At 41.7% G+C, this 15183-nt stretch overlaps 1 protein-coding gene across 1 annotated transcript in view; it reads left to right on the forward strand.

Moving 5' to 3' along the window:
• The window catches only part of APP (amyloid beta precursor protein), a 312665-nt gene that overhangs the window by 158989 nt on the left and 138493 nt on the right, over positions 1–15183 (forward strand). The window contains 1 exon segment of the mRNA XM_070367423.1: positions 9933–10135. Within this exon segment, the coding sequence (XP_070223524.1) occupies positions 9933–10135 (203 nt within the window).

A 15183-nucleotide genomic window follows, 5' to 3' on the forward strand; every position in this document is an offset into this window, starting at 1 on the left:
ATGCACTCATGCACCCCAGTGCCTGCCACAGCACCTGGCACTTGGTAAAAGCATAGTCAGTGTTGCTGACTGAACCACTGATGTGTGGCTTTGAGACACACATAGTGGGATGATTGGATGAATGGGTGAATTAATGCATTACCCCCTTTTTTTTTTTTTTTTTTTTGCTCATTATCAATTGGTGCACATCCCTCTCAACTCAAATACTCAACTGTTCACTGACTACAGAAAAAAATATATATGTATACCTGGTCTCTGCAGTTTGAGCATCTATCACTGTTAAAACTCAGAGCCCATGGAAAATTCTGGTGTAGCCAGGCTGATGGACTTGCTATTCCTGGTTGTTCATTATCAGGATATTCCTACCTCATACTCACACCCACTTTTCATGTCCGACCAGCCCTGACACCTCTAGCTCACAAGAATTACTTTCCCGTGGACTTCTTAATGCATTCAGTACATGGTACATCTACTACGCAGTAAGTAGTATGGATTCTCTCGCCGGAATAGGGATTCATTAAATGCGTAAGTGTTCATGCATCCTAGTTTAGGTTAAGTTTATGACCTGTCTAACTCACCCTTAAGACCTGAGTCATAAATTTTGGGTGTCTCAATTTGGTCTTTATCTTCCTAAACCAGGAATCTATGACCGGGGGTCCAGAGGAAGCTAGTGAACAATCTGTAAGGAATGCCTTTAGCTGCAAGTAACAGAAACCCAGTCGTTGGTGTTGGGAGCACTGGGCTGGTGTGGTGATACACAGAGCCCTCCTTTTTGTATCTTTCCCCCTCACCATCTTAATTAGCTTCTGCATCCTAATGTTCATCACCTAATAGTTGACAGATGCCTGTTGCCTCACCAGTTAAAGAGAAGAGTAGTGGGTAAAGGAACAAAAGAGCTCTGACCATCAGTAGAAATCTGATCATCTGGAAAGTAAAAACTTTCCTGAAAGCCCCACCTAGAAGTTCAAGTAGCTGTCCCCTGGCATCAGATTATCCAACAGTATCTTGGTCACCTTGCTTTCCCTGTCCACAAAGCCGTGTAGAATTTGGTTTCTTACTTTCTCTGGTCAAAAAATGGATGAGGGAAGGAGTTAAGAATGGCTTTAGCGTAGCATACAGTTCCTGCTACAGGGCATTTTTCAGGAGAGGTTAGTCAGATTCTCAGAGATCCTTTCATTGACAAGTTAATAATACCCACTACCTAAGGAATAGGGGGCTTCCCTCATAGCTCAGTTGGTAAAGAATCTGCCTGCAATGCAAGAGACCTGAGTTTGATTCCTGGGTTGGGAAGGTCCCCTGGAGAAGGAAATGGCAACCCACTCCAGTATTCTTGCCTGGAAAATCCCATGGACAGAGGAGCCTGGCGGGCTACAGTCCATGGGATTGCAAGAGTCGGACAGGACTTAGCGACTAAACCATCACCACCACCACCTAAGAAATGCCATCAAAGCAACTATACTGAAACTCAATAGACTGCTCAAGAGAAATCTGTGGGGGTCAGTTTTAGCTATTACCTATAGATAACAGAGAGTCTAACACTGTATTAAAAGTAAGTAATTTTTTTTTAGTAATCATCAACATATGATGGATTGAATCCTATGAGCATCAAATTTACTTACAAAATATCCAAACTGATGAATTAATTTAGAGAATTAGTAACTTAACTAATTCAATGAGGCCAAATTTATATGTATTATAATCTTCTGTGTTTTAATGTGTTCAGCTCCTTATAATTTTTGCTCATAGGGGGTTGGGAGCTTAAAGTGGAGGTATATTTCTTCCGATTTGTAGGCCCTGAAAATAACAGTTTTATTCATTAACAAGCTGTTATCCTAGACCAGCTGTGAGAGTATTTAAGAAGAGTAGCCGTGTGCTCTCCTTTTTAATCCTTTTTGCTGAACTGATGGATCAGATGGTAAAGAATCCACCTGCAATGTGGGAGACCTGGGTTAGATCCCTAGGTTGGGAAGATCCCCTCGAGAAGGGAAAGGCTGCCCACTCCAGTGTTCTTGCCTAGAGAATCCCTATGGACAGAGGAGCCTGGTGGGCTTCAGTCCATGGGGTTGCAAGAGTCTGCTATGATTGAGAGACTAAGCACAGAGCACGCATTGTATATAGGGGCTACCCAGGTGGCTCGGTGGTGAAGAATCCGCCTGCCAGTGCTGGAGACGTGGGTTTGATCAGTGGTTCGGGAAGATCCCCTGGAGTAAGAAATGACACCCCTCCAGTATTCTTGCCTGGAGCATCCCATGGACAGAGGAGCCTGGCGGGCTGCAGTCTATGGGGTTGCAAAGACTCAGACACGACGGAAGCAACTCAACATGCACAGTGTACACAGAGAGAAGGGCAGCTAACACAAGCATTACAGCCTGTGATGGATTTTCAAAACAGGACACGCCCAGATCAAAGCACAGCCTTGCCGACTCCCAGAAGCCCCCGCTCTGCCTCCTCTCGGTCATAAACTTCCCCTCGCCAAAGTCTGACAGCTCCTCTGAGTTCTAACATTGGTGAGGAGTAACTGTTTTCATAGTTTATATAAATAGAATCATTTATATGAAGTGTGTCTTGTATCTTAGGCTTCTAATGGTGCCTTTTAGATGGGGCAGAGAGTGGCTTTTTCTTACTTAGCTGTCCCCCCTCTTGCAACATTTACTCAGAACCGTGAATAATAAGTTTCCTACTTTCTCACATTTTCTGGCAACTTCTAATTTTCCTAATTTAGCAGCCATAATTTCAGGGACTGCTTCCCTCGGGGACAAAGGTATCCAGCCATCATACCTTCCAGGCTAAACAGGCAGCGCTAAGACCTGGGCTGGAATGAGTGGGAAAGGAATGTCTGTTTACCTTTTTGAAAACTTTGCTTTCTCTGTCTCTCCCCTTACCCTGGGAGACTCTTTTCTTCCCCTTTCTCGATGAACACAGAAGTGTCTGAGTGTCTTCCTGCTGAGACTTGCCCTTCTGGCCCCAGTGGGTCCTTACATTCTGGGAACTGCCCGCGGCTCTGTTTTCACTCTCCCCTCGTCAGTGCTGTAGTTCAGGTCTCCTGATTGTCAATTCACAAAAACCCTGGGAATCAACTTTCTCTCTGCCATTTCCGCTCCTTTGTCCTACAGAGTGCAGGGAAAGAAAAGTTATCAGTCTTAGTGGAGAAGATGGAAGAATACATACAGCTTTTTTAGAGAATGCAAATGACGAACTGTTTTGCATGACTTAAACTAAAATCAACTGCTATTAGTAAGTGAATCAGAATCTTTTCTCCTCTTGAGGGAGTCTTAGGGAGCCCACTGTGATGAGTGAAATCTATCAAGGTCAGACTTAGAAATTTGAACACCACCTTTGTGATGCAGTGTATCCTTCACCCACCTAAAGTCTTACTTGCTGACACACAAAATTGTATCCTTGGTGATTGATTTCCTCATAATAATGTCCCTGTGACTCTTCGACCTGTTTATTAAATTCAGATGCTCCTAAGATGATGAGCGTTTTCAGATCATTCCCTCATGCCTTAGAATTGTTTTTATTATTGGAATTTAAAGGCTGGAAAAGCTGTCTCCTCTAAATTGACAGAGGCTAAAATGTGTGAGTGAATGAATATTCCACCATGTGCGCAAAGTACTATTTTATTGTGAGTTTACTTGTTGATAAGACATTGCTCTATGATGCTCAGCCTCACATTTCCATAAACTGGACCTTCTTGCATTTTTTTTTGTAACTGTGGCTCACCTTGGGGACTTCGCTGGTGGTCCAGTGGCTATGACTCTGTGCTCCCAATGCAGGGGTCCTGGGTTCACTCCTTGGTCAGGGATTAGATCCCACATGCTCCATGACAGTGAAAATGAAACTAAGTGAAAATAAAAGTCACTCAGTCATGTACGACTCGTGCAATCCCATGGACTGTAACCCACCAGGCTCCTCCATCCATGGAATTCTCCAGTTAAGAATACTGGAGTAGGTTGCCATTTCCTTCTTCAGGAGATCTTCCCAACCCAGGGATCGAACCTGGATCTCATGTGTTGCCATCTGAGCCACCCAGGAAGCCCCCACACACAGCCAAATAAAAAAATAAATGTAAAGCTGACTCACCTTGGTCACATCACAGAACAGAGTTGTCTAGTAGTTGAAGAGAAGGTGGAAAAGTTTTTTTATTTTTTATTTTTTCCCTTTCTGTGTTTCCAGCTATTTATGAAAACAGCAAACAGAAGTTATAATGTTGGCATGTTGGGCCTTTTAGGGGAAGATGCCACATCATTAAAACATAGCTGTGTGCTACTGTTTTAATGGTGTCCAAAGAGATAATTGAATTCATGGACGTCTAAATTTAATTCCAGAAATCAAAGCTATGGTAATAAGAACTGGACGTGAGTTCTCTCAGGCCAAGTAATTTAATTCCTCAGCCAGCTGAACTGTTCTGTGTCTCTGTTCCTTGTTATTATGCCAGGAAATTGCTCAGGCAGATGCAGTGATGGATGGTAGGCATGTATTTCACTCTTTTTCATGGCTGGACACATACCAGAATGCAGATCGCTTTAAACACAGCTGTTTTTATACACATGCTTTCTGTTTGGAGTTTTAAATGCAACATTCAACTCATAACAGAGATGGCTGGGGGGGACTTTGGGGATGCCCTGGGGCCAGTTTTCATCATCCCACCCAGAAGCCCACTGTTGTCTTTACCCTGGATTGCATACCTGGAACCTGGCATTCTACCCACCCTTCACACATTGTGGTTTAAGAAGACTCATTGGATTTGATTTTTCTCCCTTGTTTTCCATGAATTTCCACTTAATTTGGAGAAATAAGGAGTATTGGTGTATATGTTTCCATGTTACTCTCTCCATTCATCCCACCCTCTCCTTCTCCCCTCTCGCCCCTGTGTCCATAAGTCTGTTCTCTGTGTTTTCATATACACTGCTGCTGCTGCTGCTGCTAAGTCGCTTCAGTCGTGTCCGACTCTGTGCGACCCCATAGACGGCAGCCCACATATGTCAAATAGAGAGCCAGTGGGAATTTGCTGTATGACTCAGTGAACTCAAACCAGGGCTCAGTGACAACCAGGAGGAGTGGGACGGGGTGGGAGGTGGGAGGGAGGTTAAGAGGAAGGGGACAACCTTATACCTATGGCTGATTCATGCTGATGTATGGCAGAAACCAACACAGTATTGTAAAGCAATACCCTTCATTTAAAAACAAATAACTTTTAAAAATACAAATACAGAGTGTTGGTGACTATGATCTCATTGAATACAGAAGAGAGCTCAAACACAAGAAACTGGCCCATGGCATGCATTAGGTCATCTTTATTCACTAGCAATATATCAAGATTTTGAAGAAAATGAGGAGGCAGTATATTGGCTAAAATTGAGGCATCTAGTTCAGTTCAGTCACTCAGTTGTGTCTGACACTTTGCAACCCCATCAACCAACCGCAAGCACACCAGGCCTCCCTGTCCATCACCAACTCCCGAGTCCACCCAAACCCATGGCATTGAGTTGGTGATGCCATCCAACCATCTCATCCTCTGTCGTCCCCTTCTCCTCCTGCCCTCAACCTTTCCCAGCATCAGGGTCTTTTCAAATGAGTCAGCTCTTCCCATAAGGTGGCCAAAGTACTGGAGTTTCAGCTTCAACATGAGTCCTTCCAGTGAACACCCAGAACTGATCTCCTTTAGGATGAACTGGTTGGATCTCCTTGCCGTCCAAGGGACTCTCAAGAGTCTTCTCCAACACCACAGTTCAAAAGCATCAATTCTTCTGCACTCGGCTTTCTTTATAGGCCAACTCTCACATCCATACATGACCACTGGGAAAACCATAGCCTAAACTGGACAGACCTTTGTTGACAAAGTAATGTCTCTACTTTTGAATATGCTATCTAGGTTGGTCATAACTTTCCTTCCAAGGAGTAAGTGTCTTTTAATTTCATGGCTGCAGTCACCATCTGCAGAGCCCAGAAAAATAAAGTCACCACTGTTTCCACTGTTTCCCCATCTATTTGCCATGAAGTGATGGCAACGGATGCCATGATCGTAGTTTTCGGAATATGTGCTTTAGGCCAACTTTTTCACTCTCCTCTTTCACTTTCATCAAGAGGCTCTTTAGTTTTTCTTCATTTTCTGCCATAAGGGTGGTATCATCTGCATATCTGAGGTTATTGATATTTCTCCCAGCAATCTTGATTCCAGCTTGTGCTTCCTCCAGCCCAGCATTTCTCATGATGTACTCTGCATATAAGTTAAATAAGCAGGGTGACAATATACAGCCTTGATGTACTCCTTTTCCTATTTGGAACCAGTCTGTTGTTCCATATCCTGTTCTAACTGTTGCTTCCTGACCTGCATATAGGTTTCTCAAGAGGCAGGTCAGGTAGTCTGGTTTTCCCATATCTTTCAGAATTTTCCACAGTTTATTGTGATCCACACAGTCAAAGGCTTTGGCATAGTCAATAAAGCAGAAATAGATGTTTTTCTGGAACTCTCTTGCTTTTTCAGTGATCCAGCAGATGTTGGCAATTTGATCTCTGGTTCCTCTGCCTTTTCTAAAACCAGCTTGAACATCTGCAAGTTCACAGCTCACGTATTGTTGAAGCCTATCTTGGAGAATTTTGAGCATTACTTTACTAGAGTGTGAGATGAGTGCAAGTGTGCGGTAGTTTGAGTATTCTTTGGCATTGCCTTTCTTTGGGATTGGAATGAAAACTGACCTTTTCCAGTCCTGTGGCCACTGCTGAGTTTTCCAAATTTGCTGGCATATTGAGTGCAGCACTTTCACAGCATCATCTTTTAGGATTTGAAATAGCTCAACTGGAATTCCATCACCTCCACTAGCGTTGTTAGTAGTGATGCTTTCTAAGGCCCACTTGACTTCACATTCCAGGATGTCTGGCTCTAGGTCAGTGATCACACTATCATGATTATCTGGGTCATGAAGATCTTTTTTGTACAGTTCTTCTGTGTATTCTTGCCACCTCTTCTTCATATCTTCTGCTTCTGTTAAGTCCATAACATTTCTGTCCTTTATCGAGCCCCTCTTTGCATGAAATATTCCCTTGGTATCTCTAATTTTCTTGAAGAGATCTCTAGTCTTTTCCATTCTATTGTTATCCTCTATTTCTTTGCATTGATCAAAGAAAGCTTTCTTATCTCTCCTTGCTATTCTTTGGAACTCTGCATTTAAATGGGTGTATCTTTCATTTTATCCTTTGCTTTTCACTTCCCTTCTATTCACAGCTATTTGTAAGGCCTCCTCAGAGAGCCATTTTGCTTCTTTGCATTTCTTTTTCTTGGGGATGGTCTTGATTCCTGTCTCCTGTACAATGTCACGAATCTCCGTCCATAGTTCATCAGGCACTCTACCAGATCTAATCCCTTAAATCTATTTCTCACTTCCACTGTATAGTCATAAGGGATTTGACTTTATGTCAACTTTATGTCAAATGATTATATGTCAAATATAGTCATTTAGGTCATACCTGAATGGTCTAGTGGTTTTCTCCACTTTCTTCAGTTTCAGTCTGAATTTGGCAATAAGGAGTTCATGATCTGAGCCACAGTCAGCTCCCGGTCTTGTTTTTGCTGACTGTATACAGATTCTCCATCTTTGGCTGCAAAGAATATAATCGATCTGATTTCAGTGTCGACCATCTGGTGATGTCCATGTGTAGAGTCTTCTCTGGTGGTGTTGGAAGAGGGTGTTTGCTACAACCAGTGCATTCTCTTGGCAGAACTCTGTTAGCCTTTGCCCTGCTTCATTCTGTACTCCAAGGCCAAATTTGCCTGTTACTCCAGATATTTCTTGACTTCCTACTTTTGCATTCCAGTCCCCTATAATGAAAAGGACATCTTTTTGGGGTGTTAGTTCTAGAAGGTCTTGTAGGTCTTCATAGAACTGTTCAGCTTCAGCTTCTTCAGTGTTACTGGTTGGGGCATAGACTTGGATTACCTCCGTGATATTGAATGGTTTGCGTTGGAAATGAACAGAGATCATTTTGTCGTTTTTGAGATTGCATCCAAATACTGCATTTCGGACTCTTTTGTTGACCATGATGGCTACTCCATTTCTTCTAAGGGATTCCTGCCCACAGTAGTAGATATAATGGTCATCTGAGTTAAATTCACCCATTCCAGTCCATCTTAGTTCGCCAATTCCTAGAATGTCTATGTTCACTCTTTTCATCTCCTGCTTGACCACTTCCAGTTTGCCAAATTATTCTTTGAAACCCCATGAACTGTAGCCTTCCAGCCTCTTCTGTCTTTGGGATTTTCCAACCAAGAATACTGGAGTGGACTGCCATTTCCTTCTCCAGGGGATCTTCCCAACCCAGGAATCAAATGCAGGTTTCCTGCATTGCAGGCAGACTCTTCATCGCCTGAGCCACGAGGTTAGTCATAAGGGTCTTTTCCAGTGAGTCAGCTCTTCACGTGAGGTGGTCAAATTATTGGAGCTTCAGCATCAGTCCTTCTAGTGAATATTCAGGGTCGATTTCCTTTAGGAATGACTGGTTTGATCTTGCTGTCCAGTGGACTCTCAAGAGTTTTCTCCAGCACCACAGTTCAAAAGCATCTATTTTATTTTTCAGTGCTCATCCTTCCTGTGGTCCAACTCTCACATTCCGTACATGACTACTGGAAAAACCAATTTCTTCTTCCCCTTTCATTTCCAGTGTAAACATTCAATAGTAATTTTGAACCAGTTTCCACATCCACGTATTGAATGTCTACCATGCAGGCGCTTTGTGGTATTTTCGCATGTTTAACAAAAAGTAATGCCAGTATTACAGTAAACTTCGTTTTGGTGTCCCCCACCCAAACTTTTTAATAGACTTTATTGTTAAGAGCAATTTTATGTTTAGAAAAAATTTTAACAGGAAATACAGAGCCTTCCCTCAGCCATTTATTAACACTTTGCTTTGGTATTGTACACTTGAACCAATATTGATACATCATTAATAAAATCCATAGTTTACTTTAGGGCTCATGTTTTGTGTTGTACAGTTCTATGGGTTTTCACAAATGCATGCTTGTAAGTTGGACTATTCTATATCGTCTCTGATACTGTGTCTTACAGAACAGTCTCACTGCCCTCAGATCCCCTCTGTTCTACCTGTTTATGCCTTCCTTCCTCACCCCAGACTCCTACCAACCACTGATCTTTTAATGGTCTCCATTCAGTTCAGTTCAGCCACTCAGTCGTATCCGACTCTTTGCAACCCCATGGACTGTAGCACACCAGGCCTCTCTGTCCATCAGCAATTCCCGGGGTTTACTCAAACTCATGTCCATTGAGTCAGTGATGCCATCCAACCATCTCATCCTCTGTCATCCCCTTCTCCTCCTGCCTTCAATCTTCCCCAGCATCAGGGTCTTTTCCAAGGAGTCAGTTCTTCACATCAGGTGCCCAAAGTATTGGAGTTTCAGCATCAGTCCTTGCAATGAGCACCCAGGGCTGATCTCCTTTAGGATGGACTGGTTGGATCTCCTTGCAGTCCAAGGGACTCTCAGGAGTCTTCTCCAACACCACAGGTCAAAAGCATCAATTCTTCGGTGATCAGCTTTCTTTATAGTTCAACTCTCACATCCATATATCACTACTGGAAAAACCATAGCTCCATAACCATGGTCTCCATAACTTTGCCTTTTCCAGAATGTCATATAGTTGGAATCACGGTATCCTCTTTTTGCAACTGTGTAAACTAAGATCTGTGTTCAGGGATTAAAAAGTTGCAGATCTCCTGAGCTGGGATTCACAGTGTGACCTGCTGGCTTCAGACCTCCCATGTGTTTTTTTTTTTGTTTTTTTTTGGGGACGACTCCCATGTGTTTTAATTCAGTGCCATATTCCCTCTCAAATACCCAAAACTCCTTGTCATTGGTTTTCTTTTTGCTTGCCCGAAATGTGTTTAATGACTATTGCTATTATTTCTCCCTCCTGCTCCAGTGAAGACAAAGTCATAGAAGTGGCAGAGGAGGAAGAAGTGGCGGATGTTGAGGAAGAAGAAGCTGACGATGAGGAGGATGATGAGGATGGTGAGGAACTAGAGGAAGAGGCTGAGGAACCCTATGAAGAGGCCACGGAGAGGACCACCAGCATCGCCACCACCACCACCACCACCACGGAGTCTGTGGAAGAGGTGGTCCGAGGTAATCCACTGCTTACTCGGATTTTCTTTCTCAGGGAAAAGGGTTTGAAATTTCTATCCAGCCTGCCAGCACTGCCTCCCAGGTGATGGGAGGTGACAAGTTGCCTGTGCTTGTGGAACTCATTTTGGTTGAACAAGCATCCAGCGATTCATTTCAGAAAATGTGAAATCTTGATTTTGCAGACTCTTCTGTGCCTTGTCTGTGCTACTTGGCACGTTGTTCTGCAGAACTCCACCTAACTGGGGGCCATGTCATTTGACAAGGACCGAGTTAGGTGGCCTCCTTGGCATTCTTCTGACAGTGGGTGTTGATTATACTCCATTTTCCGTGGCCCCTTTCATCACCAGGACTATGAGCTCCTTAATGCCAAAGGCTGGATTTTACCTAGTGTGATGCAGGGTGCTTGCTGTATTGAAACTTTTCAATAAATGTTGGTTGAGTGAGTAGTTGTGATTAGATTTAATTTAATTTTAAAGCAAATAAAGTCCACTTGGAGAGAAAGACATTAGTTTTTGCTGTGAAATTTAACTTGGATGACTTGTGTTGTGTATATGATAGTTTACTCGGGGAAGTGATAGTGGGTTCTTAGAGAGGAAGATCTTAGACTTTGTTTTTCTGGTTAATTAATGCTTCTATTGGAAATGTTGTATATGGAACGAATGAGAAGACCCCCTTTCTGTCTCCCTGAAATAAAAGCAAGGTTCAGTTTACACTAAACAATGAAAAGTAGTGAATTGTTGAGTTGCCTTTCCTAGAGGGTGTATGTTTGTTTTGCAAATAGAAAAGATGGTCCTAAGATTAGACTGAATGAGTACAGACAGAAGTATTGTTTTAATGCATTGCAGGTACTTTTAAAGTCTGTCCACAAATGCTACAACATTATGGTCACTTTTATTAAAGTAAAATGCTTTCTGCTCCATTGTTAAATTGGAGCTTAAAATAGGCTACTCTTTTTGCTTCACATAGATTCCTAACGATCACTGTAGTATGTCGTCTTCCCATCACTGCATTTTTTTTATAACTTTGCTGAAGTATAATTTACATATAAAATTCACTCATCTTAAGTGCAGAGGTGTATAATTCAGTGGCATTAATAAATGTACCAGATTGTGAAAACATCACAAAATCCAACCTTAGAACATTTTCATCACCCCAGTCCTCACACCCCTTCACTGTGAATCCTTGTTCTTACCGCCAGCCCTCAGCAACCTTAATCTTCTTTATGTTTCTAGAGATTGGCCTTTTCTAGACTTTTAATATAAAAAGTGGGGTCATGCATGGTCTTTTGTGTCTGGTTTCTTTCACTTAACATAGTAGTTTTGAAGTTCTCCATTTCTTTAACTTGTAGCTTTTAAAAGTGAGCTTATTCTGAATTGAACACTCAGAATTAGCTTAAAATCTATTGCAATGTCACTTATTCTCTTAAAATGTATATAGAATACCAAATAGATCACTTAACTTTGTAATTCCCTGTGTAAGGACAACTTCTTCAGTTTAGCACAGAAGTAGATGGTCATTTACATAAATGTGCATTTTGTTTGAGGCACTGTGTTTCAGGACGTTTTCGGTGTACCTCTTAGGACCATCTGTGCAGATCTAGCTACATGAACTTGTTAGCTTCTGTTTTCCTAGCAGGGAAAGATGGATTTTTCAGGGCTTCTTTTTCTTTCACTCCTGATAATTGTTTGATAATACATTCTTTTCAGGTTTACACTGATCAACCTGTGAGTATACATTTAAGATAAATAGGACTGTTCATAGATACTAATCACTGATTCAGTTACAAGGGAATTTTAATCAGTTTTATTGAAGCATACCTATTAGACTTTTAAATTAACTGGAGGCCCTACAGCCTTCTGCTAGTTAAAATGGCTACAGAAATATCATAAGATGTATTTTAGTGTCTTTATTTCTATAATCTATGTTTCAGGGTTGTAAATTGCTTTAGTTTTGAAGGTATACTATATCTTACTTTACTTTAGAAGATATACCATGAAAAAAAAGAAAAAATAGACTCAAAGAATCCAATAAAAAATAGAGAGAGACAATTCACAGGACAAAAGATATGGCTCTTAAACAATGTAATACAATTTAGCAATGCATTTCAGAAGTAAAAAGTGTGAATCCCAATCTAGCAATTCAAAAATGACAAATATACATAGATATTTATTGAGCACTATTTGAAACAACAAAGACTGTAAACAACCTAAAAGTTTTTAATATAATTTTGGCTAAAGAATTATTATATGCCATACTTTGGAATAGTTTACAATTATTAAACAGAATAAAGCAATTTATACGTGAACAAAAAAAAAGATGTGTGACTGCAAATTACAGCAGCTAGTATTCTGCTGTGGGACTCAAGTTCTTGTGCTCTCCACCAGGATAGCTGCTTGCATAATAATTATTGTCCACCTAATCAACATTCATTTTTGGAGTACCTCTTTTGAATAAGCCATTTTACTGGGCTCAGTGGATCAGTTATATGATGAGAACACACAGGAGAGCTGACCCTCATGGATGTGAAAGTCTAGTAGGAAACATAAGTCAAAAAAATACAGAGTCTGTGTTGTAAAAAGTATGAGCCCACAGCCTACTTCACAGTACAGAAGACTGATCAGGGATGGGTCTATGAAAAAGATGGCATTTGAAGGCAGACTAGAAGGCCTGGTGGTGGAAGTACCAGTAGCTTGTCTTGCAGCCTACTTTAGGGTCATTGAGTGAAAGTCACTCAGTTGTGTCCAACTCTTTGCGACCCTGTAGACTGTATAGTCCGTGGAATTCTCCAGGCCAGAATACTGGAGTGGGTAGCCTTTCCCTTCTCCGGGAGATCTTCCCAACTCAGGGATCGAACCCAGGTCTCCCACATTGCAGGCAGATTCTTTGCCAAACCAATATGGTGCCTTGAGAAGGTACATGGCGTGCTTGGGAGATAAAGCCAGTCCAATTAAAGGAGAGCGAGTAAATCTTCATCAGAGGGTTACAGGAAGGTATGTTGGGACTAAAATGTGGAGACCTTTAATGCCAGGCTGGCAAATGTTGGTATTGACTGAGGGTAATCAGTTCAGGACTTATTACGTGGTGAGGATTTTTCTCGAAACAATGAAGAGATTTTTGTTTTTATACTACTGCTATTGACAGGATGAGTGAACAGTAAGTGACATAATTTATGCAGTATATGAGAGAATGACACAAAAACTCATGCCAAATTCCAGACCCAGATAGAATTCTCTCGAGATAATATGGTCTTGTTACATTCTGAATAATTCCAGTTCTTTTTGCTTCAGTTTTTCTCTAATGGCACCCCATTCCAGTACTCTTGCCTGGAAAATCCCATGGATGGATGAGCCTGGTGGTCTGCAGTCCATGGGGTCGCAAAGTCGGACACAACTGAGCGACTTCACTTTCACTTCTCACTTTCATGCACTGGAGAAGGAAATGGCAACCCACTCCAGTGTTCTTGCTTGGAGAATCCCAGGGACGGGGGAGCCTGGTGGGCTGCCGTGTATTGGGTCACACAGAGTCGGACACGACTGAAGTGACTTAGCAAGAGCAAGAGCATTATTAGATATTAAATAGAAATAGAGGGCGTATACATTCTTGAATTTTTTATAGAAAGACAACTACAATTAAAAGAGAACTTTAGGGAAAAAATCTCTGGGCTAAAGATTAAAAAAATAAAAGAAACTAACCTTAAAAGATAAGTTAATAATGCTGATGTCAAGAACAGCATTAATAGTGGCCTTCTTGAAGCAAATACCCGATCATGTAGAAGTACACCAGAACTAGAAGAGCCTTTAATGGGAATCTGTCTATCCTTCCATTCAAGACTCCTGAAATAGACAAAAGCTGAAAGTGAAAGTAAAGTCGCTCAGTCGTGTCCGATTCTTTGCCACCCCATGAACCGTAGCCCACTAGGCTCCTCTGTCCATGGGATTTTCCAGGCAAGAGTACTAGAGTGGGTTAGTATTTCCTTCTCCAGGGGATCTTCCCAACCCAGGTCTTCTGCATTGCAGGCAGTCGCTTTACCATCTGAGCTACCAGGAAAGACAAAAGCTGTGATTTAGGCAAGTCTTTCTGGGAAAGGAGGCCTAAGAGGAGAAACATGTTAATGGTATATATTGCATCCGTGTCAGAGTTTTCTGCGTTCCCAACTAATTCTGATAAAGTAGTAGAAGATTTTGATGGTAACATTAAAGCTACCAGTTTCCTGCCGTTCCCTCCACCCCATTGGTACAGGAAGTGAGTTACAGCTCTTTCCTGATGAACAATGTCAATGCTGCAGCTGACTGCTAACTTTGTAAAACTCTAATAACATATAGCTGGCTCCTCCACTGACAATAAAAGTTGGAAATGACTTGCAAAGAAGAGAGATTGAAAAGAGGCTTACCATCTCGTTTCCAATGTTAATGTTTCAGCGCCCGAGAGAAAATGTGATTTACAACCATACTTAATAATGAACATTCTTCATTACCAACACATTGCTACTAGTATGAGTCTTTAATGTGCTTCATAAAAAAGCTCAATAGTTTCGTAACCCATTACAATTTGAAAGAAACAGGCAGAGGCAAGAAAAATATAGGACATTTCAACATAGTCATAAAATTTTCAGCCATATTGTATTAGAATCATTGATATCAAAGCAGAAGATGACAGTTCTGATTCTGATTCTGTTAACTGATTCCAAAGGAAAAAGGGACTGTTGAGAAGTGAGCATACCTATCTGACTTTAGGATCTGTTGTTTTGATCGAGTGGAATAAGCCAATACCAATTTGCACACAGCAGTAGTCCACCAGGAAATCCCTAGTATATGTAGACACTTGCTCCTAATTTTCTGTGTTTTGAGAAGTGATTGCATTTCATAAACCCAAGACACGAGGGTATACTGTGACTCAACCTTGAATCCTAAAGTCTGTGTGCTGTGTGCTCAGTCATGTCTGAGTCTTTTTGACCCCATGGACAGTCGCCCTCCAGGCTTCTCTGTCCATGAAATTTTCCAGGCAAGAAGACGAGCAGATTGCTATTTCGTATTCCAGAGCATCTCTCT

This window comes from Bos mutus, chromosome 1 (genome assembly GCF_027580195.1).
Source record: "Bos mutus isolate GX-2022 chromosome 1, NWIPB_WYAK_1.1, whole genome shotgun sequence".
NCBI lineage: Eukaryota > Metazoa > Chordata > Mammalia > Artiodactyla > Bovidae > Bos > Bos mutus.